The sequence below is a fragment of the Ursus americanus genome, chromosome 23, assembly GCF_024610735.1.
Source record: "Ursus americanus isolate L20-20 chromosome 23, mUrsAme1.1.p, whole genome shotgun sequence".
Taxonomy (NCBI): Eukaryota; Metazoa; Chordata; class Mammalia; order Carnivora; family Ursidae; genus Ursus; species Ursus americanus.
The window spans coordinates 35087979-35112364 of NC_142149.1; the positions used below are offsets into that span (position 1 = coordinate 35087979).

At 39.8% G+C, this 24386-nt stretch overlaps 1 protein-coding gene across 9 annotated transcripts in view; it reads right to left on the reverse strand.

Moving 5' to 3' along the window:
* ACACA (acetyl-CoA carboxylase alpha) overlaps positions 1-24386 on the reverse strand; it is a 280609-nt gene that overhangs the window by 105423 nt on the left and 150800 nt on the right. For 7 of the 9 annotated variants that reach the window (XM_045773207.2, XM_045773206.2, XM_045773203.2 and 4 more), the window contains 7 exons: positions 23424-23542; positions 12574-12597; positions 9779-9922; positions 8895-8991; positions 7858-7965; positions 3660-3716; positions 3373-3417 (listed from right to left, as the gene is read on the reverse strand). In XM_045773207.2, the coding sequence (XP_045629163.1) occupies positions 3373-3417; positions 3660-3716; positions 7858-7965; positions 8895-8991; positions 9779-9922; positions 12574-12597; positions 23424-23542 (594 nt within the window). The remainder of the gene's footprint in view (positions 1-3372; positions 3418-3659; positions 3717-7857; positions 7966-8894; positions 8992-9778; positions 9923-12573; positions 12598-23423; positions 23543-24386) is intronic. The other 2 variants (XM_087854591.1, XM_087854592.1) reach the window with 1 other exon arrangement.

Sequence of the window (24386 nt, forward strand, 5' to 3'; positions counted from 1 at the left end):
CACTTTCTGGAATTCTAGATCTGAAATGTGACTGAAACTAAGAGACTTAAATACTACATAAAACTGGAGAGCTTATTCAGCTGCAGAAACTCAAAGACCCTGTTCTTTTGCTTTCAAAGCTTCAATTTTTTTTTTTTAATATGAAGGAGATATTTACTAGGATGGGTTTGCCTCAAACTTTGTTTAAATATCAATGTTAAGCAGTTATTTGGGCCCTGTTTTGGGCACTTGATTTAATTAGAGGCCTGGAGACCAAGCCTCCTTACTGTTTGTGGATAGGGCCAGCTCAGAAGAACAGGCTCCGTGTTCTTCGAGTCTCTAAAAGACTCAGCAGCTGCAGACATTCCAGTGCTCAGCTCTCTGGGGACTGTGGTGATTAGACAAGGAAGTTTTGCAAATGCTTACAGCCTTCACTGGCATCTGAATAAGCACCTAACAATATACACACTCTCTAGGAATCTTTCCTCCGTCTGGCTCATGGGATGGTTCTGGTTCTGAAGCAGCCAGAAGACCATGCAACAGCATAATGGCCTCATTCCACACCAGCCAGTGTTGTACTTGGTAACCTTCCTCCTCTCCTTGCCCTGTCATGTGCACGTTCTCTCTTCTCTTCAATAATATAGGGATTTCACAGTGTAGAACAGGGGAGGCTGCATACATCACAGTGGATTACCAAGAAGCCAGAGAGATCAAGGGATTCATCTCTAACACTCCCAGAAAGCTTCCTCTTTTTCACACTACACTAACTATGGGGCAAGCACACATCAGATGACATGACAGAGGCTAAGCATCCTTCATGAATGGCAAGCTACCACCAGCAGAGGAACTCACAGCCATACCGTGAGAGTGAGCCCTGGATTTGTACAACTCCTGCCAAGGCTTCCTGGCTATTGTAGATCCTGGATGGAGCTCAGTAATAGTTGCCCTTGCCCCCTGCATAACCACTAACCATTTCTAAGGAGCCTAACATAAAAACACCCCAACTCCTCTGCCATTCAATTCTTCGGAGAAAATCCAATCCACACCTAAACCTTAACGTTCTCTATGTCCTAAAGCAACCTTTCCTCCACTGGTGACAAAACACTTGATAATTTAATGGATTTCCCACTTGATGTCACTATAAATAGGACCTGGACAATGATTCCTGGGGAAGAGCAGCTGCTGGGCTCGTTTCCTAGCAGATTTTGCCTATACATGTCCCTATTTAACCTATTGGATAGCAGAGAGGAAAAAAAAATGTTTTAAAGGTGTAGATACACTCTAGGACATGCAATAGATTCAGAGGTAAGAAAGTACAAAAGAAAAATAATGCCCGGTTGAACTAATCCCTTTGACTTTTTAGAAGTTTTAGTGGAGGGTTTTAATTTATCATGGAGTGCTTATTATAGGAAACCAGTTACTGTGCTATAGACATGAAGACTCCACCTGAACTATTAGGGAAAAGCAAAATAATTTTACAAGTTCGCTATTATTTCCCAGAATATTATATTACTCCAAAGTCAGTGAGAAATGAAATATCCATTAAGACTTAAGAACCTAGCCCAGGGGCACCTGGGTGGCTCAGTCAGTTAAGCATCTGCCTTTGGCTCAGGTCATGGTCCCAGGGTCCTGGGATGGAGCCCCACATTGGGCTCCTTGCTCAGCAGGGAGGCTGCTTCTCCCTCTCCCTCTGCTTGTAGCTCCCCCTGCTTGTGCTCATTCTCTCTGTCAAATAAAGAAATAAAATCTTAAAAAAAAAAAAAAAAAAAAAAGAACCTAGCCCAATACTCTTCCCAAACCCAGGTCTCAGCTCTGGCACATCTACCTTAGTTCTGATCAGCATTTACCAGCCATACTATTTATTCACGGGCTCCCATATTCTATCCCAAGTATCAATTTTATACTCTAAGCTCCTGATTTTTCTTCCTAAAGCCCCAGGGTTCTCCTTAAGCTCCTCATACTTCTCCACTGCCTCCAGTTTCCTATCTAAAGTTATTGATTGATATATATCTGCACTCCGCTTGATTTCCTGCCATCAATAACACAGGGGAGTTGTGCAGTCCACAACATTTCCTAAAGCATTTCAGAAAATCTTAGCTCTTTAGCTTGCAGGATAGTCTGTCTTGTTTCTCTACAGATTAGACCAAAAAGGTGAACTGTGAGAAGGAAAACAAAATGTCAAGTACTACAGACCTAATAAACAAAGAGCGATAAAAGCAATCACACATAGGTCCTTGAATTTAGAAAGTCCTTTCCAGAATCCCAAACGCTATCTTCATTATTGCAAATGAGCAGTGCTTGAAAACTAACTTAATTATCTTAATTGTTAAAGCAAAGCAAAACAAAATTCTTATCAGGAAAATTAAGACTTCCAACCTATTATCTTCTGGAATCATACTCAGTTACATTAAGGTCAATTTTTAAACAAATATGTTGACTATAATCAGTCATTTTAGAAAATGATATCATGATTGCAAATGGATTTTTGACCTTATGGGTATCATCATACTAGGTATGATCATGGATACACCATAGTTTAGATGCCAGGCTATTAACTTAGTTCTCTTTTCAACAAAATTGTTAATTTCATAAACATTAACAGTTAATTCAGTTAAACGGGAGAACAAGCAATTTAATGCTTAATTTTATTTATTTCCTGTTCCTAGAATTAATACAAGACAACACCAACTTGGGTTCTGCTAAAGCATTTTAAATAATACATGACTGTTTTTCAGAACTGAGAATTCTCAATAATAGAACTTGAATCCAACTTTGGTTGGAAGCCAAGACCCCAAAGTACAACTGGCAGTTTTTTTTTTTTTTTTTTTTTTTTTAAGATTTATTTATTTATTTTAGGGAGAGAGGGAGAGAGTGAGGGAGAGCATGCGAGCGTGGAGGGGAGGAGCAGGGGAAGACAGAAACCCAGGCAGACTCTGTGCTGAGCTCAGAGTCTGACAGGGGGCTCAATCTCACGATCCTGAGATCAACACCTGAGCCAAAACCAACAGTCGGACGCTTAACCGACTGTGCCACCCAGGAACCCTCAACCTGCAGTTCTTGATTACTGAGTCCCTATATTCACCATGTACACACAAGAAATTACTAGTTAGTTCCTGCTTCTTCCTCAGTCATCTGGATAAACGCATCTATTCATTCTTAACTATTTCTTAGAGTGATACTGATAATTCGTTATAGGGTTAAAAAAAAAAAAAAACACCACCAGCTTGCACACTCTTATAGAAGCGGAAGATGCATTTTAACACTTTCAAAAAGAAGAACCAAATATCAGTTCAGCCCTTTCTAAATAACCCAAACATATTCTATATATTTAAATAATCAGTGGCAAACAGATAAAACAATAAGTAATCTTTCATTGTGGTTCCTTTTACTTACATGAAATCTCTGATCCACCTCACAGTTGACCTGTTTCCTGAAATCCTTTCAAATGAACAGCAGAAAAGAAAGAAAAACAGAAGCTGGCAATCAGTAATAAAATTAAAAACAAACCAAGTAAAAGGCAATGAGCTAAATTAATGCTTTTTCTTGATTAAATTTATAGAAAGTTATTTATTTGCATAGATTCTACAAGTAAGCATATGATTATAATTCCATATTTTATTTTTAAAAGTTCTAGCAGCAGCGTAAGACACATTGAAGAGGCATCATTCACACACCAGTACCTTTTGTGCAACCAGGAAAGTAAGGCGCCGTATCCCATGCTCAACCAGGGTAGCTTTCTACGAACAAACATGTAAAACAGAAGACAGATGAGATCTCCATTCATCTTCGATTTTACCCTACGTGGTCTTCATAAAGACCTTACCTGATTGGGTAAGCACCCTTTTTGGATCTCTACATCTTGTCTCAGTACCTTCAACTTGCAAATAAACAAATCTCAACCTGGCTCCAATGGAATAGGTTTCATATATTGATCTGGACAAAACTGAAGGAGAACTTTGTAGGGAAGGGTTATATGAAGTCACCTAAATTCTATAAGGACTGATCTATCTCAAGGTGGACCTTAACACAATTTCTGCTTATAAAATCACACCTGGTGGGGCTGTATTCAACTGTGTAGATTAATACTGAGATAGAAGCTAAATGTAATCAGGTAGAGGGAAAAGAAGAAATTTCCATAAAACAGAAAATTCAGGTGCTACACTGTTATTTACAGATATTATCTATCATCAGATACTGCATTCCTAGAATTCAACATAACAAGTCCTGAACTTTTCAATTCTTCTCAAACATTTCCCCCCTACTTTACATGAAGGTATTTTTTAAAGATTCTCTTTAAAAATTGGTAAAAGCAATGTTTAACAGGTTTTTAAACTTAGTGGTTATTTACATCTCCACTTGGCACAGCAAGCAGTATATCAGGAATCAACAGAGACCAGCGGTTTGAAGACAGACCCTTATATAAGTCTTGGGCCTTTGCATCTAAGCCTTCCTCTATACTGTACTGCTCACTTATCTCCAAAGTAGAGACAAAGAAGCAGGTTAATAAATTAAGTAAGAGACGTGCTTTTAAAGGTCCCTAACAAAGAGTGGCTACATGGCAACAAACAGAAAGGCAATTCCATCATCTGAATGGCCTGAGAGAATATACAAATAACACAAACAGAAAAAAATACATGGACTTTCACAACCTACATTCAGACTGTAGTTTGATCACATTCCTTGACATAACTCAAAACAAGAGCTATGTTTATAAATCAGTTCTTAACTTTCATGATACTATGCATTTTTTACATCCCAATTAGCTTACCCTTATAAATAAGCACACTCTGGAGCCATTTTCCTCCTACTTCTCCATTTCTACTATGGCACTGCTTAGTAATAAAATTAACAGCATAAACAAAAGATAACTGGAAAAATTAATTTTCTAATAATAAATCCCCAGGCCAAATATGAATAAATTTTGGCTTACTAACATTTAAAAATGATCTGTACTGGCATCATAACCATTAGTGTAAATAACCAAGTATCGATACTACAATAAGAAAAAACTATTTTAAAAGAACAGAGCTGAGTGGGGGTTGTGGTGGTTATCTGTCTTTCAGCATGCCCAGAAACAGAAACGTTATTTTTTTTTTTCCCCAACACCAACAAAGAATTCCACTACAGCCAAGTCCTTCAAAGACAAGCATCAATAGCTGTGTTCTGGCAAGGGAAGAAAATAACTTTAATAATGCCATGATTTAAAATCAAAATTGTTATTGCTTTTAAGATTCCACAAGTGGCTGACAATAACAGCAGAGCAACAGGATTCTGATTACATTGTAATAATGCGGGTCTCACAGCAAGTCCACAGCTATTACCCAGCGATTAGGCGTCAGCACCTGGAGAAACTCCATTTACACTGACTGCTTCAATCTCCTCCACAAGTCATTTACAAATATATGATCCTAATTTCTATGAGAGAAAAAAAGACATGCTGGGACTGGAAGATTATTTGGACAATTTGGATCAACCTATTTGATAGTTTAATGTGTGCTTAAAAAAAAAAAAAACTTTTTCTGAACTGCTAGAAGCATGATCAAGAACTGAAAAACAAAACTAGTTATGACTTCAGGTTTTTTTTTAATTGCTTTTCCTTCCTTTTCATGTCCCCCCCCCCCCTGCAAAAAAAAACCAAGGAGGTGAAAATGCCAAATATTCCGAGATAAGCACAGTACCTGATGCAGTGAATAGCTTTTCTGGGCTTAGAATGTCAGCACAGAGTACCCTTAGCCTTCCAAAAAGCCATATGCAAAGATGCTGGATTTCTCTGTGCCTCACTTTACAAGTTCGGTAAAGGGAAAAGGCAATTTCCTATTGCCAGTTAATGTTACAAATATATGTAGTGAAAATAAGGAAACTGCTTCTTTAAATCAACGTGTGATGATATAGAAGACGTGGATCTGAGGATAATAAAAAACCTAAAGTTGAGGTCAGAACAACCTCATATAGGCAGTCAGTGCCTCAAAACCTGGGAAGAAACAGTCGTAGATGACTTCATCAAGCAGCACAACCAACAGCCACACACAGTAGGTCTCTTCCAGCTGAGGTTACCTTGGTCACTGGTCTCAGGTTAATTTTAGGTGGTCACTAGTCCAGGGTAAGAAGGAAGGTAAATTTCTAAAGAAAAATTCCCAGGCATGTCCCGTGCCTTCACTTCTCTGGAAGCACCCCTTCTTCATGTTGGCCACTACAATCTCACAGTCAGTTTATGTACTGTGAGAGAAGAATGGATTAAATGCTAAGACTTATGTGAAGCACAAAGTGACCATTATCGTCCGGAGTAGCTACCATTAGCATGATGTGAATGCCTATGGCACTATTTGTTTATACTGCAAAATTAAATTTTAAAAAACATCTACTGACTTCTTTATAATAAGCGCTACGAACTAGGTGTTTTCCATTCAAAGAAAACACGTGGGTCTTGTCATTAAGGGCAGATGGAGAGAGGTGCTTTGACATGTATCATGTCACAATGAAATAAAACTACAGATTATTATTTGAGCATGCCTAACCATTCCCTCCAACTAGACTATAAGCAACTCCAGGGCCAAGAATGTATTATTTACTGAAGCACCTAGATCTGTGCCCCCTAGAACTAGCATCACAAGTTTTCCCTCCTTCCTTCTTACCTCCTGCTTGTTTTAAGAGCTGTCTCAAATTTCATCTTTCATGAGGACTTGAGTAGCCCTCACTAAAATGTAATTTTCTTCCTTGCATTTCTAATTGGTCAGTAGTAGTAATAATTTATTTCTTAGTAATAATACTTTTTATTTATAAAGAACTTCTATGTAAATTTTTTTCATTTGCCTCTTATCACAATCCCATGGGGCTGGATTAGTCAGGAATTATTCTATTGTACACACAGGGAAAAGTTCAAGCTCAAGTAGATTAAGACCCCTTGATCACCTGCTGGTAGATAATAGATGATATAACAAAAACTAGATTTTAAGGCTTGTCACATAGCGTATCGTGAGGGTGAGAAAACCATTGCCGAGTGGGAGAATAACTTAATATGGGGGCATTTTGGACATTTAATTTTATGGAGGTGAGCAGGATGGAAACTGGAGGGAGAACAAGGGGAATACAGGTGGATCATAAGTAAACCTGTTGCTGTGCCTTGGATGTGAGGCAAGAGTTTACACTAGAATGATGGCAGTCCAGAATTTAGAAACTGAGAAGAAAGAAACGGTAATAGACACTGCAAGAAAAACCTCACAGACCTTGGTGACTGACCAGATAGAAATAAACAAGTATAGATTGTGGGTAGAGGGGTAGATTAATGGAACAGCAACGAAAGGAAGAAGTCAATGATTTCTGAATGACCAGGAGTAAAGGGTTTTGTTATTTGGGTTTGTTTTGTTTTTTTTGGGGGGGGGGAGGGTTGGGGAGTCATATAGAGGTGAAGGAAAAAGGAAATTTAGGTTTAAACTATGACGTTTGATGTCAACACAAGATACCCAAGGGACACAAAATTGAAAGGAGGATGGAAGTGTAACTGTTATTTTCAAGGGAGGGGAGGAAGGACACAGAAGGAAACTCGGGGGAGTTTGGGCCTAGACATGTGGAATAAAGTCACCAAAGGTAAAATATTCAGTAGGTGAATGGAAGTTCAAGACAGAGCTCTGAGAAAGATTTAGGAACACAACTTACTTTCCTTAAAATATTTTGAACACTTGAGGTCTATTATTTCTTGACATAAGACATTCATTATGTACTGTTAAATCACTTTGGAATTTTATTCCTATAGGCAGAACTATGTAAAAGACATATCCATTATCAGTGATAGGCCTTATAAGTAGCGACTGATAAAAGGGTGGGTAGGATACACCAGCAAGAAAGTGGCCACCATCAGCTTCCACCCAACTGAGGACTTACGTTTTGTTGGGTAAACTCTCTGAACATAGCTGCCAGTCCGTCATCCTCAATATCACAGTCAGTCTTGATAGCCACATTCAGAATGTGAATTGGTTCATCCCTGGGGACCTGTAACTCAAGAACACAAGACAAAGAAATTTAGGAGGCCAGCTAATACAGAGGCAGAGAGAAGTTACAGTACTTGGTAGAATACCTGAAAAAAAGATACACCACACAGGACATTCTGGTTTGCCCACTAGTACGAATAACCAAATTGAAACCATTGCCCAGCATCCACAACAGGGAGTAAATTAAGTAAAACACCTAACTTTTCAAAGATAAGGCAGTAAAGGCATTAGCTAGTGGCGGCCTCAAATCTTGACTTGACATGAACTTGAAGACAACTGTATCCTCAACTTTTTCACCAATAAAATGGGAATGAAACCATTTGCCACATTTCTTCACAGAATGTGAAGCAAAATGAGTGAAAGAAGCCATCTGAACATATTCCCACATCATATATTTCCTAACAATTTATCAAACAAAGGAAGCATCAAACCATGGGAAAATAACCTCAAAGGGAAAAAACAGAATCATCTCTTTACTGAGAAATGAAAAGAAGGGATTTAATAAAAGGACAAAGTTTTAAACAAAATGCCTCTTTTTCCCTGCCATCTAATGTCCACAATTTCCTGAATACTACGATAGCAGCATTCTGCAAACATATAAGTCACTGCTAAGAATTACAGCAACCACAGCTCAGGTCTTTAAAACAACATTCAGAGACTCAGAGGCAGCTGCAATGGGTCTAGCTGAGCCCATTTGCTATTCTCACTATGGATTCCAAGATTAATACCGTTTTGTTTTGTTTTTTTAGGTTAGAATTTATATTTCATCTGCTCCCAAAAATACTTTGATGAGGCATATACAACTAAATAATATAAAGTAGGGTAAAAAGATGAATTCTTCCCTATAATGTTCCAAAGTCAGAAAGAAAGCATATACTACAAATCCTGTGTCTAAAGTAACAAAGCAGCTTCCCAAAGGGCACACTATACCTTGTCTTCATCGTATAGAGATGTGTGACCTGCCTCAGGGAACGTGGGGCTTTGGGGTGGGGAATCGCAGAAGCAGCCCATCACTTCATCAAAGATCCTGAAAAATACCAGGGGAACACCCACCATGAAAACCCAAGTGGCAGAAAACCTAAGTGGCAGGAAACTAACGCTGCCGTTGCCAGCCCAGTCCACAAGAAGAATCTATCCTACGCCGTGCTCAACAGTCAACTGAATAGAATCACCAGTGGCTAGAGGTGACATGCAAAATTTCACCAAGTGGCAGAAATTAGGAGGATGGATTGTTTAAACTTTAATAAACCATATATATTTTTTCTTTTAAAAAAAAGAATGATCTACAGCTTTTTTTTTTTTTTTTCATATGTAAGCTATGAGCACCGCTGTCATCATCGGTCTTAAAGTAACAGAGAGAGCCTGGGACTAGAGCAGTGACAGACCAATGTAATTACCCCTCCCCCTAGGGTAATGCATCAGTATACATCAAGAGATAGATGCTGAATGCATTTAATCAAAAGATGTATCATCTCTGGTGGGGCTCACTCTGGTGTTGTGTTTAATTTCTCCTGACATTTCACTCATCACAGAGCAGACAGCTTCTTCTGTTAGCTCCTAAGGAAAAGATGGTTTTTGTTTGTTTCTTTTTTTCTGACCAGGCTCATATAACAAGTAGAGGCTTGTAGAGTCTGAATAAGAGGTAGAAATGGAAGAACATATACCTCTCCAAGGACACATACGGCAAGGGCTGTATCTCCTTAGCTGGCTCATGGCTATTCTCAGGGCCTTTATTCATTTGGCAGAAATCGGAGACCCCAAAACAGAGATGCCCACAGCTCCCCTTGCGCAGACACAGTTCCACAGTGTCTTACCTGACAAAATCTTCAAAAGTCCGAAAAGAGACCATTCCGCCCATCCGCTGACATGGTGGAGTGAATGAGTTGTCCAACAGCACATCGCTGACACTAGCTACGTGAGTCATGCCATAGTGGTTGAGGTTGGAGGAGAAGGACATTCTAAATGGTAATTCAATCAAATGCATTAGACAAGGAAAGTAGGAATAGGATTGGGAGAGTAACGACAGAGAAAAGAAACAGGAGAAAACTCTAAAGTAGGGTCAGGTTGCAGAGCAGATTTGGTTTTTTACCCACTGTGGATAAGACTGTCTTGATGGATTTAATATGAACCCTTTCATTTGAATTTACCCCCCACCAATTATTTTTAGCACCCCAAAATTTCTCCAATTAAAAATCTAAGGATAGTCAAGAACTACGCAGCAGTTTTAATACAATGAAACCATGAAATGTCTAATGAATGAACAGCACATAGGGGTTAAAAACCATCCTGCATCTTCCCCTTCCCTAAAACATTCCCTCTTATAAACGGAAGCAAGCCAAGTGGGTTGTAACTAGGCAACACTTAATCTATTAGAATTCCTAGAGAAAAATGCCTTAAGTATTCACAGATAGATACATGCATGTACAACAACTAACTCATTTGGAATGGTTTAGTAAGTCATTGTAGAAAACATTATTTATCATACAGAAACAAGTCACAGTCTATAAAAGGAACTTTACTACGGTATTTACTTCTTCCTTTACTGGGCTGATGGGGATAGCAGTTATAACAAATATAGCTCCTCCCTTTTTTGGAAAACAGACATTTTTCAACTCAAAGTTGCAAAATTTCCTTTTTTATATTTACATACGTCTATATCAAAGGAAGCATATCTTCAACTGAAAGCCCTTAGTAAGTCCCAGCAAGATGCAAAAGGGCAGAGCGTGGGTCTCAAAGTACGTGTAAGCATGACAAACAGGTGCTAAATAGAGATGTTCAAAGAGAACGGAGTTGTTTGGTCTAAAAGCATAAGGAGTCTGTATATTCCTTGATGCACCTCACCAGTATGCACTGGTAAGTCATACTGGGAAGTATTTCCAAATGCCCAGTCAGGACAACCTGTTAGGAAGGACCAAGTAAAGGATGCCTTCATGACTTGCCTGACATGCTACCGGCATACTGATCTGAAGCAAGTTCAGAGCAAGGCAATGGCCCCTGAACTTTGGGGGGCTGCTCAAAAATCTCCTTGCAGTGTACCACCTGCCGTGCTGTGGGGGGGGGGGGCGGGGGGATAGGCAGCAATGCAGACTGGAGATCTGGGTACAGACTGTACTCTATTCAAAGTGTAATTATAAAAGGCAATGGAATTTTCCCGGGGATGGGAGTGCCGCTCACACAGACTATAGAGACTGACACTCCAAGTTTTTATTCCTTTGGCAAATGACGACTGTGAAAAAGGCACTTCATCTTTTGACAGTACTACAGAATAGAAAGGCAGAGTGGGAGAGGAAACCATTGATACCATGAATGAAACAAACAAATGAAACACACATCAAGCAAGTCTTACACATGGTGCTCACTAGAAACTGGGATTCGGAGTTGTATGAACTCAGAAATGCTACCATCCTCTTTTCTAGGATCACCAAATACATTTACTAAAGGAGCAAGTTTGTGAGGCATTATATCTTTTCTACCTGCCTGGCATTAGACAGGAAAGGTAAAAGGGCTCCAGATAGCACTCAAAGGGAACTCCCTCTGAATAAGCTAACAGACTGTATTTGTGGCAAACATGGGGTTAAGCATCTTTTTCACTCAACTGAACCCCAGGGGAAACAGCCACTATTCAGTTTCCCCCTCTACTTTGCTCAGGGGCCAGGGCATAGTCCTCGAAGGCAGGCATGAACCAAGCCCACTCTCCAAGGGCAGACACAAAGACCAAATCAAAGCACTTCCCTTTTCTCTCCCCATCCAAATTGGACTCTAAAAGCTATAATCAGTTTTGATTACTTAATATTGAAAGGGAGAGGAACAAAATAAACATAAGCCTATAAATATTTCAATGTGTAATTGATCGTCTACAAAGAGCTCACCACCCACTTATTACTGCTTTGGCATTTTGTATACTCAGTTCCAATCAGAATGGCTATCCTCTCAAACTTGCATTGTGTTGCCTTGCTTGGCTCAGAAGCAGGAGGAACTCAAAATACCAAAATATCACATGTGTTATATTGGCCTGGAAACTTCTTCACAGGGCTACACACATCAAAACTTAAATACACTTTTCAAATGTTAATCTCATGAGTCTGAGAAAGTCAAACAAAATTTGACTTTCACATCATTGTTAACACTTTAGAGAAGTAGCTAACAAGCTAATAAAGCTAACAAACTGATAAAACATGAGATCAGCTATTCCTGCATTTGCATTCTTCTGAAAGGAGAAGCAAACTTGAGAAACTAAAAATTGAAAAAAATTGTGAACAATTTGCCTTAAAGGCTTCTCCCTCAAAAGCCCCAAACGAGACAGAGAACGTAGACGTTTACAGCAAAGCTGAACATCAGGCGGACAACTCCCCTATCGTATACAGCTAGATGGCGGGGGCTTCTCCATACTGAGGCTTTTCAAGTGTTGCTTTTTGAACAGCTGAAGAAAAGCTGAAGACATGTTTTCCAAAGAAAGAATAATTTAGTATGTCCAAAGGGGAGCTCAGGACTCCCTAGCAGAAGACAGCATATTACTTGTCCAGTGTAGTTGTATTTTTTTCCCTGATTTCACTATTCTAAGTTACGACAGAGGTGTTTTTAATTGGAAAAGAAACTAAACATACGATACCTGTTTAGCGTGGGGATGTTCCCTCTGTAATTAAACAACCACAGTTAGTTACTGGTAGGTTAGCGAAAGCCATAATAAAAGAATTGTCAGAGCGGCTACAGACCGGTCATGAGGAGCTCCAGTCTGGCAGCTCTGGCATTCAGCAGACATAATTAAGTGCTCATTACCCTTTACCCCCAGGGTGCCTCCAAAGAGGCATGCCTCCTGACCTACCTCACCTCAGCAACTGTTGATGGAAAGGGTCGAAATATATTTACCATGGATTTTTAAAAATAGCTCTATGACAAAAAAAATCATGCAGAGTAGAGATAAAACACAGCCTCATGAAAATTAATTTAAGCTATATGGATATGGTATATTATCTTAAGCTTCAACATGAAAAGTCATTCTTGACAAGATTCTTACAGAATCTTCTTTCTTGTTCCTATTTTACTGAAAATTTAGTAAGGAAGTCCAGAGAAGTTGATTCCACAGCCCCCCTCCCCCCACCTTAACTACTTTTCTAGCATATGAGGCGAACTCAACAAACTCTCCTCCAAAGAAAAGTAGCCCGGAATCTGGATTCCCACTACCTTTACTAGGCCCCTTTACCTCCTCCCACAGACCAGGAGGTGGTGAGAGGTGGTGGTGGTGCTGGAAATGAGTGTACTCCGAACTACGGGAGCTTAAAAAAACTGAAAATCATGTAGGGATGTAATGATAAATGCTTCTATGACTAGAGTGATATACTTTGTCAAAATTAAGTAATTTGTACTTTTTAAATTAAATGATCTTAGGGTAATAACTTTTCAAGATTGTTGAAAGCTCAAAAACTCCAGGCCTCTCACAAATTAAACCATACCTAAATTCGGCCAGCCCTAGGGCTTCCTGACCAACGCTGTGCCAAAATCATGAAAGAAAGATTAGGGTAAGAATGGAAACTGCAAAGCAAGTCTCCTGCATTCTCTTTGGTCTTTGCCACCAAGGCTTTCCCTCCCCCCTCCTTAATTTGACTTAAGTCATTTCCTCAATTGAAAAAAAAAAAAAAAAAAACCAAAAAAACCTTATTTTCAATGTTAAAAGGGCAAAGTTATACTTACCACCCACAATTTAGGAGTACTGTAAGGGCATTGATTGGTTGATATCTTAACCTTCTAACATTCTTTTATCAGCATTTAATCATTGTTGGGGTTTTCTGGCACACACAGGACTTAATGGGCAGAACATAGTGGGTGGTGCTGATGATATGTGGGAAGGAGGAGAGAGGGAGGAAAATGATGCACTTTCCATGGCAGTGAAAGGAGCAGAATAGACTGAGCTGGCCATATAAATAAAAAACTGTGACATATCACTGCACACAAACTGTATACCTCGTGTGATTTGTGAGTAGCAATGCTCTCTGCATCAAACCTGTATCACAGAGCAAATTCATAAGGCAGCAAAAGCAACCTCTGAGTGCAAAAAGCTGCACCTTTGCTGTTTGGATTCTTTGAGCCTCTCATTCAGGGAATGGGTTTCATTTTATCAGAGCTCCTTAGTTACAGTGCACGGTGACCATGCTCAACAAAAAGTATGCCCAGGTTCTAGGGCAGAGGGAAACGGACCTAAGCAGAAAACTGACAGTAAACGCTATTGAGAATATAGGAAAGTCTTCCTTTTAAGATATCGAGGATTCTAAAGAAAGAAGCCACCTGCACAACCTCCTACCATGAACCTCCGTTCAGAGGGAAGAATCCTACAACCAAAGCAATCTCAGGCTCCATTCATTCAGGTTTCTGGAATTTGGAAACCAGTATAATCTCTCTCCACTGATAACCAATTTCTTAAAGGAGTCAAGTGGTGCCACTGTTTCTGCAGCTGCACCATAATCCCTTTGGGAGTCTTCACAGGACGAGGGCCAAGTTTTCAGCAGAAAAGGACTCGGATTGAAAAGAACATCCCCAACAAAAAGCTGGCCCTTCTTCATCAGCAGTTGTCAAAGCTCTCCTAGGGAGCCCCCTGCTGCTGTGTTACAGGAACCTGCACCATCTACACAGCACGGGGTAAGAAGAAAAACTCCCAACAGCTCCAGTGTTTAACAGACTGGCCCCCAAATCATTCATGGGAGACATGAGTTTAGACACCGCTTATCCTCGTGGGCAGAATAAGAATCTGTGGGGCTGCACAGGAGATGAGCAGGGAAAGAAGGATCAACTCTACCACCAGGTAAATACTTAACCATGTCCAGAATGACCGTTTGTATATTTCGTTGCTCTAGGCAGGGGCTCTTTGCTCAGTTTAAGAATATGTCCAGTGTGGGATACTGCACACTACTGTGACACACTAGAAAGCTAGATCCATGGTCTGCATAAAGATGAACCACCAACAAAGAGACTGTATAGCAGTCTAATATTCCATTTATAGAGCTTTTAATAAAATCAAATCTACCACATTTCACTGCAGACTCATCATGCAAAAATAGTTAAACTACTCAGTCTCTGATAAGGCAGTCAACTGCATTTTCAAATACATACATGGGATATAAATTCACTACTCATTAGACATTTGCTGTTTAAACTACTGGAAGCATTTATCATAATGAATCTTTATTCACAGTGTTTTGAAAAATACGGGAATCATTTTCCTTGCAGCAGATTAGCTCCATTTTCCAGGTATGATAACTGAGAAAGCAAAGGGAATGTTTTCCAAGGACACTGCTCAATACAGTGTCATAAACCAGATTCTAGACCTAGCATTTTCTCATCTCTGTTCCTGAGACTAGCATTCCACATCAATATAGACTAAATTTAAAGAAGGACAAGAGAAATCCTTTGAATTCGGAGGTTCTTGGCATTAAGTCACCTCTGATTTTATTGATCTGCCTGCACAGAATGGCTGGAGAGCCTGCTTCAATATGAATGCAAAGTCAGAGTTGCTGCCTGCTAGCTGAACCCTCTTTATTTAAGGAACACTGACTTCTCTTGCAGTCACAAGTTCGCTCAGCCTTTCACCATCCCTTCCAGCTGAATTTCATTTTGCTCGATTCTAGCTGGCCCTACATAAATCTTTTATCATATAAAAATGCCCCTGAATCTTTCGCCTTCTAACTCGGAAAAAAAAAAGAAAAGGACCCTATATGAAAATGATGGGGATGCATGCAAACAAGCAGTGGTTACATCAAGCTGTGACTGAAAGCCAGGATAGGGCAAATCTTTTGAAATAAGGCAGCAAAGCAGAATCAGAAGAGGTCGGCTGAATAACCTACTAGCAGTCGCTAACAGCACTACCATAGGAGAAAGAGCAATTTGGCTGGCTGTGACCAGTGGTGGTCTCCTTGTGTGACTGTATTTCTGCAGGAGAATCCAAATCAAGAGCTGTAAAACACATGTGAACCATGTATTTCTATTGGCATCTCCCCCACCACCTCCATGCCCCAATTCCACTGTAGAGCTTCCGTTTACAATAAAATGATCATTGCTTCATTCATTTGCAGCTCCTTCAAAGCCCCTTCTTTGCTCTGCTGGAAGGTTTTGTTCTTTTTGAAACAAGTACGCCAACAGAGCTACAGCATATTACTGTTGCCTGCTGTATAATTAGCTACAAACCCACAGCACAAAACTACAGGGATTTACAGGTGCCCTGGATTCTGCTTTTCCTTTCCCCTGGAATCAGCTAGTCTTCTTTGACAAGAAGGGACCTTGGGCTACCCTAATGATATATTGAGAGTTTTAAACCCAGCTCTCCAATCTTACAAGTCTAGAGTGCCAAAATAACACAGCAGAGGCTAGAAGCTGAGCCATGGATACAGGAAAACACTTTGGCAAGCACTTAAACCTGCTGAGAATCTTCTCCTCTGCCAGATGCTTACATCTTATCCGCAGACTACCCTGAATGAAGGAAGCAAGCACTGTAGGATTTTATTTATTTATAGCTCATTCTGGCCTGCTAACTACAACCAAGTGCTCCCACTGCTAAAAAATGCTACAAGTTGGATGACTTTTGAGTGTCTCAGTACGATCCAAAGGACGCTCTAATCTCTGGGTGTCAGAGATGATCAGAATCCTCAAGAATGGCAGCAGGATGCTCATTAGTCACAGGGAAGGCTTCTGATTTCTAAACTTCCTCAAAACCTTCTTCATAAGAAGAAGGTCCAGAGGCCACCCACTGACAGCTGAACACTGAAGGTGCCAAGCAACCTAAACTCAGTCATGACCAAAACACGTGCCGTCAGGGGAGAACACAGCCAACCTCTTCTGGATGTGAGACATGTGAAACAGCAAGTGTTTGAATTAAAACATTCCAACACAGAAGGCCAAGTTCACAAGGAGCAAACAGCAGAGAAGATGCAATGCAACTTGACTTAACTGAAGCATGGATTTCCATCTAAGAAATAGGTGGAAATAAACACCAATAGGTCCTCACCCATTATGTATGTACAGAAACATACAACAAAATATACTTCTATCAAAATTGATGCTTTTCATTTGAATCACAGTTCAAAAGTTAAAAAAACCCAACAACTATGTTCACTAATGTGTATTACTTATGAAAATCATTTGGAATTTAAAATTTCACACTCCCAGATCATCATAATATGTACAGCCACAGAGTTTATGGGATAATATTTTACATATGTTTGTATGAATACAGCTATATTTAAAAGATCAAATACATAGACTGACTAAAGAACTTATGTTTTCAGATTATTCTGAGTTACTTAAATGTGCTCAAAGCCAAGTGAAATCCTAAATGTCAAATGATTCCATGAGTTGTCAAAAAGAGACATTGAGAACGATGCTTTAGTTTAACAAGATTTTCCATCACCAGCATCAGAGAGTGATCAGAGATTTGGGGATGGGAAAAAAGACACACACACACACACACACACACACACACAATCTCTGGGGCTCTAAGCCCTGAGCCTCACTGGAGAAAGGAAGAGAAAAAGGAACGCTGAATGATCTAGTCTGAGCTCAAGGATCAATCCATGCAAAATACTAGTTGAATTCACTAAAGAGCTGGGCTGATGGAATCTTAACAAGAGAAATAAATCCTAAAAGTCTGGATAATAATAAAATGTTCTTTTTAGTGCAGGCCACCTGTCCTAACTATTCCTACACCAAGAAAATGACTGAAAGAACTCACTACTTTAAAAACAATTGCTAACTGGTTCAAGGCACGTTTGAAAAAAACCACAAGAGGGGCACCTGGCTGGCTCAGTGAGTGGAGCATGCAACTCTTGATCTTGGCCGGGGTCGTGAGTTCGAGCCTCACAGTGGGTGCAGAGATTACTTAATATCTTTAAAAACAAACAAACAAAAATAAAAATCCCTTCCCATCAAAAAAATTCTCATGCAATTAGAAAGAGCCTTTAAATCTCGAAAGAAACACAAACACACACACATACCACACATATATATAGGTTTCCTATTATGCTTAAGTCAGGAAAATCTCTGCAGCTTCTGTTCAAGTGAAGGGACTTTAAGAAGAAGAGGGTCTATCTATACCAGGAGCTTCCCTTGAGTGGAGCTCTAATAACTGGATCCTCTGGTGAATAAGAGCTGGAGATGTCAAATAAGTTGCAACTACAGCTCCCAGAAAAAAACTTGGAAACCTTGGGTAGAAGATCAAGAAGGTAACATGCCATGCCTTGACTGAAGCCTACCTAGCAGGAAGGATGATGCAGAAAGTCAGAGAGATTAGAAAGAAACTGTTCAGTCATCTTTTTTTTTTTTTAATATCGAGAGGAGTATTAGAAAAAAGCCCACTGTCCAATTAAACTGAAACATGCAGTAAGTAAATGTCAAGCAAAAGTTTCAGTCAAGCAAAATGAGTAAGCACTAGAGATCTATTGTACAACATTGAACCTAAAGTCAACAGTAACGTATCGTACGCTTAAACATTTGTTTAGAGGGTAGATCTCACCTGAAGTGTTCTTCCCACAATAAGTTTTAAAAGTATTTGAAAATGTCAAGCAATGCAAAGTCCCATGATGAATTTAAACAAAAATAAAAAGGCACCAAACATGTTGGCCACACACTAACTGCCCAAGTGTGCCCCAAAAGGGTGTCTTCTCTCTTCTTAGAGGCTGCTCCACTCATCTGCAATGGAATTTGCTTGTGTTTTGCCTACTTCTCTAAAAATCAAAACATGTCCCAATGGGATGGGTCTTCAATTCAGACAGGATCTAAGGCATTTTTCAGAAAAAATACTCTTACTGTCGCCAGTTTGCAGAGAGCCATGCTTCATCCCAACCCACAAGGGCTAAATCACTAGTCAAAAATAAACTGCAGGAATGGAATTCCACCAGGTGACCCCATACACAACAAGAGACTGTAGTCTTGCTTTAATAACACTTAGAAAGATACCCGCTTCTAAGGATTTGCTGGACAAATTTAGTCTACTTCAAACGAATGCCTAGCTAGGAATGTGAAAACCAAGCACCAGGAAAGAAAACGCAAAAAATTGGTTTAAGAATGTATCTGTTTTCTCCCCCAAGAATTTTTGGTTTGTTAACCCCAACTGGGAAAAATATTGTAAAATTCTGTTTTGCACTGATAAGTAAAATATGTACATTCATATGCTTGCTCTCTGTTCTAGAGTAATGTTTAAAGCGTGCACAACATACTGTAGAATACCTATAGTGTCAGGTGTGGGTAATTCCTGTAACTACTAAGAACAAGAAACATAAGAGGTTTCGTTGTTTTGTTTTTTTTAATCCATCCCAGGGGCACTACTATTAAAAAATAAAGAGGGCTCGGTGTGATTGTCCTAATTAATTTTTGGCCTATAGTTGAGCTATGTGGCTAGGAAGTGCTTGATATATGGCTAATCTGTATTGAGACACGCTATAAGTATAAAATACACTCTAAATTTCAAAGACTGAGTATGAAAAATGAAAAATATCTCATTACTAATTTTTATTACATATTGAAATGGTATTTTGGATATGATGAGTTAAAGAAAATGTTGTTAAAGGTAATTTTATCTGTTTCTTATTACACTTTTAAATGTGGCCAACAAAAAACTTAGAATTTAACATATGTGGCTTGCATTGTATTTCTATTGGACAGTGATCCTTAACTGCAGGTGCTCATCACAATTCTCAAAGAATGGTCCCCTGGAGTTTGGTTCAAAATAAATCAGAATCTTGGTGGTCAGTATTTTTAAAAATATTTCCTAAATAATTCTGAGAATCATTAATCTAGAGGTTAGCAGACATAATTTTGTGTCCTTGAGCCTTATAAGATTGGGAGTGGAATAGACACTGGCAGGTCATCTCTTGTAACTTACTTCTGTAGAATAAAAACCAATATGCTCATTCCCGGCTTGTTGGAAATTGCCTCAAAACTAGTTAAAATTAAGAGACCCTTGGGCACCTGGGAGTCTCAGTTGGTTGAGCGTCCGACTCTTGGTTCTGGCTGGGGTCATGACCTCAGGGTCATGGGATCGAGCCCCACGTTGGGCTCTGCGCTGAGCACAGAGTCTGCTTGAGATCCTCTCTCCATTTGCCTCTCCCCCCGGCTTGTGCATACTCTTTAAGAGACCCTAGAATTCTTTCATAAGATGAGTCAGCCTATTATAAAGAATTTGACAGGCCTTTGTCCCTGGTTCCTGGGAGAGAGATTCTAAATCCTAAATCCTTGTAATTTCTCAAAAGACAGAAGTATCTTCATTATTCATATGCCCCTTGGATTACACCTGAGTTTATGCTAAGGGATGAGATAACTCAGCACAGGGGTTGCTCACTAGGAAGACCGACTGTGTGATTAAAGGGTAGGGGGCTTTGAGCCAGCTGGACCTCTGCGGAGGGGAGAGGGATTAGAGATTGAGTTTAATACGATCCGTGATTCAGTCAATCATGCCACTGTAATGAAACCCTGATATAAACTCTGGACATTGAAGTTTAATAGAATTTTGTGGTTGGTGAATGTACGGAGGAGGAGTACCTGAATCCAAAGGGAAAGAACAGCAAAGTTCTGTGTTCAGGACCCACCCAGACTTTACTCCATGTGTCTCTTCACTTGGCTGGTTCGGATCTATGTCCTTTATAAAAAAACTGTGTTCGTAAGTATAGTGCTTTCTGATTTTTGTAAGTTGTTCTAGTGAATTATTAAACTGGATGGAGTCATGGGAACCCCCAAATTTGTAGCCAGTTTGTCAGGACTGCAGGTGGCTTGGGAACTCCACTTGTGGCCCCATCTGAAGGAGGGACAGTTTTCTGAAGGACCAAGCCCTTAACTTGTGTTATCTAACTCAAGGTGGTTAGTGTCAGAATTGAATTGCAGTACACCAGTTGGTGTCAGAACGAGGTCATAACTTCAAATTGTAACTAAAACATTTGTAAGAAAATATAAAATCTTATAAAACTAAATTCAAGTAGCAAATTTATAGTTCAGTGAAAAAGCTATACTCTAAATTGAACATATCATTTGGTGATTAAATCGGATAGCACGTTTTACATTCCTAAACTAACAAAAGGACTTTAGATCTAAAAAGGCATTAAAGCAATTTTAACATTTTTCTGGTTTTCACAAAGTTTATTTCACCTTTCCTCCTTTACTTCTCCTTGTCTTCATCTTTACATCGATACCACTAGTACTACTGCTACTGACAATAATCTAGCAGCTTATAATTTTATATACACACAGCCAAGGAAGACTGGAGAGAGAAAACAGGATCACAGTTCTGTTCAAGTCTGGTTTTTATCCATAGGGATGTGTATACCTAAGATGTCGGGAGGGACAAGCATCCAAGTTTTGAAGCCATATGAGGAATAACCAAGATTCATATCCTTGAGATGGAAAGGTGAATAAGATTTCTGAACAGTTAAGAAGCATTTCTCTCATTTTCCAGTCGACTTTCCTTCACCAAACTGGACACGTATCCTCAAATAAAAAAGTAGGACAGGGAGAGCAATTCAGAGAGACAAGGGGAGCAATGAGGAGGGAAGGAAATCAGAAGCAGCTCTGCAGCCTGACTACAAATCACTGCCCACAGGGAAGAGGTAGTAGAAAGCAGGAAGAAAAGGAGAATGTCCTGAGAATTACAAAGAGCATTAAGTATAGCATGTAGTTCTCTACAATTATTCAAGGAATGCAGGAAAAGAAAGAAGACCGAGTGCTGAGCCCATGTGTGCCGTGAGCACTTCGCCGCTCGCTGAAGGACAACCATTCGTTTCTAGAAAATGAGATTCTGAAATCCATGGAGGCAAAAATGTACCGAGAGATGCTTGCTAAATCAAGGATATATGCTTTTCTCTGCCAGCCATAAGGTATTTTCGAGGTGGAGATGTGAAAGGATCTTCTGAGACAAAGAAGAGAAGTACTTTCTCTGAAGATGCCTCTGCCCATCTGCTGACCTCTGCTGGATCAACAGTGGCATCCAGTGGCCAAAAGTCTCAGCACAGACTTCTTTGTCTCCAGGAAGGGTTTCTATTGCTCTGGGTGAAGTAGCAATTCAGAACAAAACCATTTCTGTTGTCCATAACCAAGGATCCCCGAAGACACAGTACTTTGTAATACGAAGTGAAGAACCAAAGGCCATAAAGAAGAAATGGAGGGAGGCAGCTTAAGATTGGCTGTGGTATTTATATTTCCTATGGTATTACTAAAAAGAATGAAAATACAGGAGGGGATGACCATAGGCGTGGGTGGGATTCCTCGGTTTTCACTGCCTCAGAATACTTTAAAAATAAATCAGTGTACAAGATAAAGTATTTTCATCTTAAAACCAAAGCAATACTGAAAATTTCTGTATGTACATCTTATTTCTTAAAGGGCTTAGGAAGGGAAAAATAATGGAATTAGAATGGCTTAATTATATAGTTTAGTCAAATTACAGTTTGCTTCTGAAGTATGATTTTTATTATTTTTTTAATCTATTTTTTTTAAAGATTTTTTTTTTAATTTATTTATTCAACAGAGAGACAGCCAGCGAGAGAGGGAACACAAGCAGGGGGAGTGGGAGAGGAAGAAGCAGGCTCAGAGCGGAGGAGCCTGATGTGGGGCTCGATCCCAGAACACCGGGATCACGCCCTGAGCCGAAGGCAGACGCCCAACCGCTGTGCCACCCAGGCGCCCCTGAAGTATGATTTTTAAAACCTGATTTAAATTTCCATTAACCTATAACAAATATATAGAAAAGAAAAGCATTCCGCCTGAGTTCTTTTTTTTTTTTTTAAGGTAGGCTCCAACTTGGGGTTTGAATTCATGACCCTGAGATCTAGAGTCAGATGCTTAACTGACCAAGCCACCCAGGAGCCTCCACCCAAAATATTTTCATCTTCCAACTGTTTGACTTAAACTGCTAAAAAAAAAAAAAAAAAAAGAAAAGTGATTTTCTGGCAAAGTTCCAGCAAGTAAAATGCCAGTAAATTCTGACTTGAAAAAAGAAAAGAAAGAAAAGAACTATGTTTCCTCAGTGACATAATACAAGGAAACAGGAATGATGGAGTAATCCTCAAATTTTTATTTTTTTTAAGATTTTATTTGAGAGAGACAGAGTACACGTGTGTAAGCCCAGGTCGGGGGAGGGGCAGAAGGAGAAGCAAACTCCCCGCTGGGTAGGGAGCCTAGGGTGGGGCTCGATCCCAGAACCCTGAGATCATGACATGAGCCAAAGGCAGCTGCTCAACCAACTGAGCCACCCAGGCGCCCATCAAATTTCTATCTTAATTAGACTACACTTCACCTCTCCAGGTCAAAGATTTAAAAAAAAAAAAAAAAAAAGCAGGTACCAAGAGGCTCTTCTCTCATGATTTAAATTTGTTCATTTTCTGCTCTGTTTCTAGCCGAAACCAAAAACGCATGGAATTGTCACATCCGTTACTCCCCCTAACTCTCCTGATACATATCTGGCTGGCTCAGATGCACGTCCCAGTTCAAACTCACCTGTTTGGATGAGAGGTGGGCAGCATGAACTGGAACTCCACCACACAGGTGTTGTCCTTAAGCTGGCGGTGCTGTACACTGTTAAGTTCATAGGCAATATAAGCCCTTCGAACATAAACCTGGTGAAAAATGAATCCTCAGTAAATACCACCTCAGGAACAAAAACTAAGAGATGCTTAGCCCAGGAAAAAGACAGTCCTGAGAAGAGGTATGCGATGTAGAAGAAGGCTCTGAACATAAACAACTTGCTTCAATTAATAAGGCTGAGGTCTTAAAGCTATACCGTGACTGTAAATGGAACTAAAACTAGCCTGCACCTGTGGGACACCACTGGCTGGGTCATAAACCCTTCACACTAAGCCAAACTCACGAGAAGGTTCGATCATTAGTAAAAGCGAGCATACAGAATCACGACTATTAACTCATTGCGCACAACCGTTTCAACAGAAGATAAAAGCAAGCGGTGAGAAACATGGGAGGTACTGGTGCTGAGCCGCCTGTGGAGTGAAGGCAGGAGACAGACAATTGTTGAACACTTCAACTCTTTTACTATCCTGCATCTGTTTTCCCACTGCCCCGAATTATTTTAGATGACTTATATCCTCCAAACCGTAGGCAAGAGCAGTAAGACATAACGTGACATAACAGCTCACACGCACCAACCTGACTCAAGAGTTAAAAGAAACAGCAACAGGCTCCGTCTCAGCAAAAACCGCCCGTCTGATCTTGTGCACTTCACAGCCAATTTGCCATGCACATAAAATGCTACAAGGGATTCTAGCATCATGTGAGGTACATAAGGAGATTTCTCATTAAATGACTTGAAAGCACTCTAAGACACTTAGATATTTTCCAAATTTGGTATTTACTGAGTAGGATACATTACATTCTATCCACAGAATACAAATAAAAAGTAAGCCAAAGGAGCTTGCAACAGATTGTAGTGATGCCGTGTTACATAAA